Source organism: Penaeus monodon, chromosome 20, assembly GCF_015228065.2.
Source record: "Penaeus monodon isolate SGIC_2016 chromosome 20, NSTDA_Pmon_1, whole genome shotgun sequence".
Classification (NCBI taxonomy): domain Eukaryota; kingdom Metazoa; phylum Arthropoda; class Malacostraca; order Decapoda; family Penaeidae; genus Penaeus; species Penaeus monodon.
Window position 1 is genome coordinate 2,507,349 of NC_051405.1, and position 2,467 is coordinate 2,509,815.

The following is a 2,467-nucleotide window of genomic DNA, read 5'->3' on the forward strand; positions in this document are numbered from 1 at the left end:
TCAGTTGCCGCTGCATCGCCAACAACGTCATCGGGAGCGGCTGCCGCTGCGATGGCCGCCGCGTTGTACAGGTTCATGAACGTGATTTTGGCGTCCGTGACCTCGGGTGTGTCCTTGACGGGCTCAGGGAGACCCGGCGTCGGAAGCGCGGCGACCTGCGCGTCCGTTGCTGCCATGCCGGAATCGGCCGCTTTGCCCAGGGGTTCGCCAGCCGTCGCGGACACAACCTCACTCTCGCTGCCTTCAGCGTCTGCGTCAGCTGAAATGGCGGCTGGGTCGGGAGACCTCTGAGGATCGAGGTCAGTGCGAGCCTCCACGACCACATGCCCTTGGTCATCCAGGCCAGCAACGACTTCGCTCTCGCCTTCGTCGGGAGCCTCGGCGGCAGCGATAGCCGCGGCGTTGAACAGATTCACGAACTGTATCTTCGCTGCTGTGACCTCGGGCGTGTCCCTCACGGGGTTGGGGAGGCTCCTCGCCGGCACCTCCACGACCACATGCCCTTGGTTATCGTTTTTGGTTCCCCCTGTGCGGCCAAGTGCCGGCAACGACTTCGCTCTCGCCTTCGTCGGGAGCCTCGGCGGCAGCGATAGCCGCGGCGTGAACAGATTCACGAACTGTATCTTCGCTGCTGTGACCTCGGGCGTGTCCCTCACGGGGTTGGGGAGGCTCCTCGCCGGCACCTCCACGACCACATGCCCTTGGTCGTCCAGGCCGGCAACGACTTCGCTCTCGCCTTCGTCGGGAGCCTCGGCGGCGGCGAGGGCCGCGGCGTTGTACAGATCCACGAACTGCAGCTTGGCGGCCGTGACCTCGGGCGTGTCTCTGATGGGGTCGGGGCGGCTGAGCGCCTCCGCGACGGGCAGGTGGTTGGCCCTGACCCTGAAGCCGCCGGCGCCCCGCCGTGTACTGCGACAGAGGACCGTCTTGCCGTCGGCGTCCACGTAGGAGAAGGTGCCGGCGACGTTGCCGAGGGCGTCGCGGGCCTCACTCTGGAACTGCCCCGGGTACGAGTAGCCGTAGCTGGCCCGCCCGAGCTCGTCCTGGGCGTGGTGGCGCGAGATGTAGGTGACGGGCGGCACGTAGGGCACGGCGACGTGGGCGGCGGTGGGAGGGGCGACCACGGAGGCCGAGATGGGCGTGACAATGGCCGGCGCTGCGCACGAGGCGCCCACTGCGGCCAGAAGCACCTGCGGAGAATACCAATGATTACCACGACGCGCTGGAGTGCGCGCTCGTGCAGACGCAGTTCTTAAGACGAATTCAGCGACAAATGACTGATTTAACAACTAACAGCAAGGGAAATCTCCAAGTGAGGGTTCCAACTGAAGCGGCACAACAGAGAAGACTTGGGCATCAAAAGCGGCGACATTCGGAATGATCTCCGTGGAAAGCAGGAACGCTGTCCTGATGTGTTACATAATCTCTCATTCTACTTCATAATTTTCTGAAATATAGTCACATTTTTCTATATTTGTAACTTTAAAGTGTTGCTTATGGAAATCGGAAAGCAATAATGATGGTATATACCGTTAAAAAAAAAAATCAGGAGCATATAAATCACCACTAAAAGCAGAAGTTACAGCTTGCCACTCACCAGCACTCTCATCCTTCCAGAATCTCAACCCGTACTTAGCCTGAAGCGCAACTGTCCCTGCTTATATAGTGTACCCTTTTGGGGAACGGTGCCAGTTAGTACTTATGAAATACATATGAAATGCATGTTGCTTTTGAATATTACTTCTCACATTATTCATGTAGCAATTTTTTTCTTCGCGTAACATCGATAGCTCGTTTCATTTTCCTCGTTAACGTTTTTTTTCTCTCCTGATTAAGACAACATTTGCTGTTGGCGCTATCTATCGAGAACTCAAACGCATCTTCTTTACGACCGGAAATGAGGCAACGGCGAAGGTGTATTGGCGTGGAACACCTTTTCTTCTTTCTTTTTTTGCGCCATAATGGTTATATTACCCGATGACATTCAAGAAAAGAGAAGCTCCCCACAAACTCGACCATATTCCAAAAGCGGGAGATGTATGACGCACTTCAAAAGCTGCGTTTCCAAGGTTGCGCACCCAAGGGTCCACATCTCGTCCACATTATGAAAAAGTGACAAAAAAGGAGAGAGAAAACAGAGCGAAGATGCTCTAACACACGCTGACCTCTTCCTCGAGTTATGGACAGTTTCAATACCGGTTTTGTAAATTATATATACAGCTTCATTCTGGGAAACAATGAAGCTATTGATACTCTAGATATTATTTAAGAAATAAGTAATTCTACGATATACAGATTTACTTCCTATATTTACTTACGCGGAACAAAAACAGTGATTAAGTATCCTTATAAATCATGTCTTTGTAAGAAGCAACTGAAAATTTTACTTTTCGAGACAACTTTGCGATTTTTATCTCTTAATGACAATAGTCGAAATCTTGCTTGATGTTGAAATGGTGAATTGTGT

At 53.1% G+C, this 2,467-nt stretch overlaps 1 protein-coding gene across 1 annotated transcript in view; it reads right to left on the reverse strand.

The window, feature by feature from the left end:
• Positions 1-1,620, reverse strand: part of LOC119585582 — a 1,987-nt gene extending 367 nt beyond the window's left edge. The window contains 2 exon segments of the mRNA XM_037934250.1: positions 1-1,190; positions 1,598-1,620. The exon segment at positions 1-1,190 is cut by the window's left edge and continues 40 nt beyond it. Of these exon segments, the coding sequence (XP_037790178.1) occupies positions 1-1,190; positions 1,598-1,609 (1,202 nt within the window). The 5' untranslated portion in view covers positions 1,610-1,620.
• Positions 1,621-2,467: the final 847 nt, after the last annotated feature.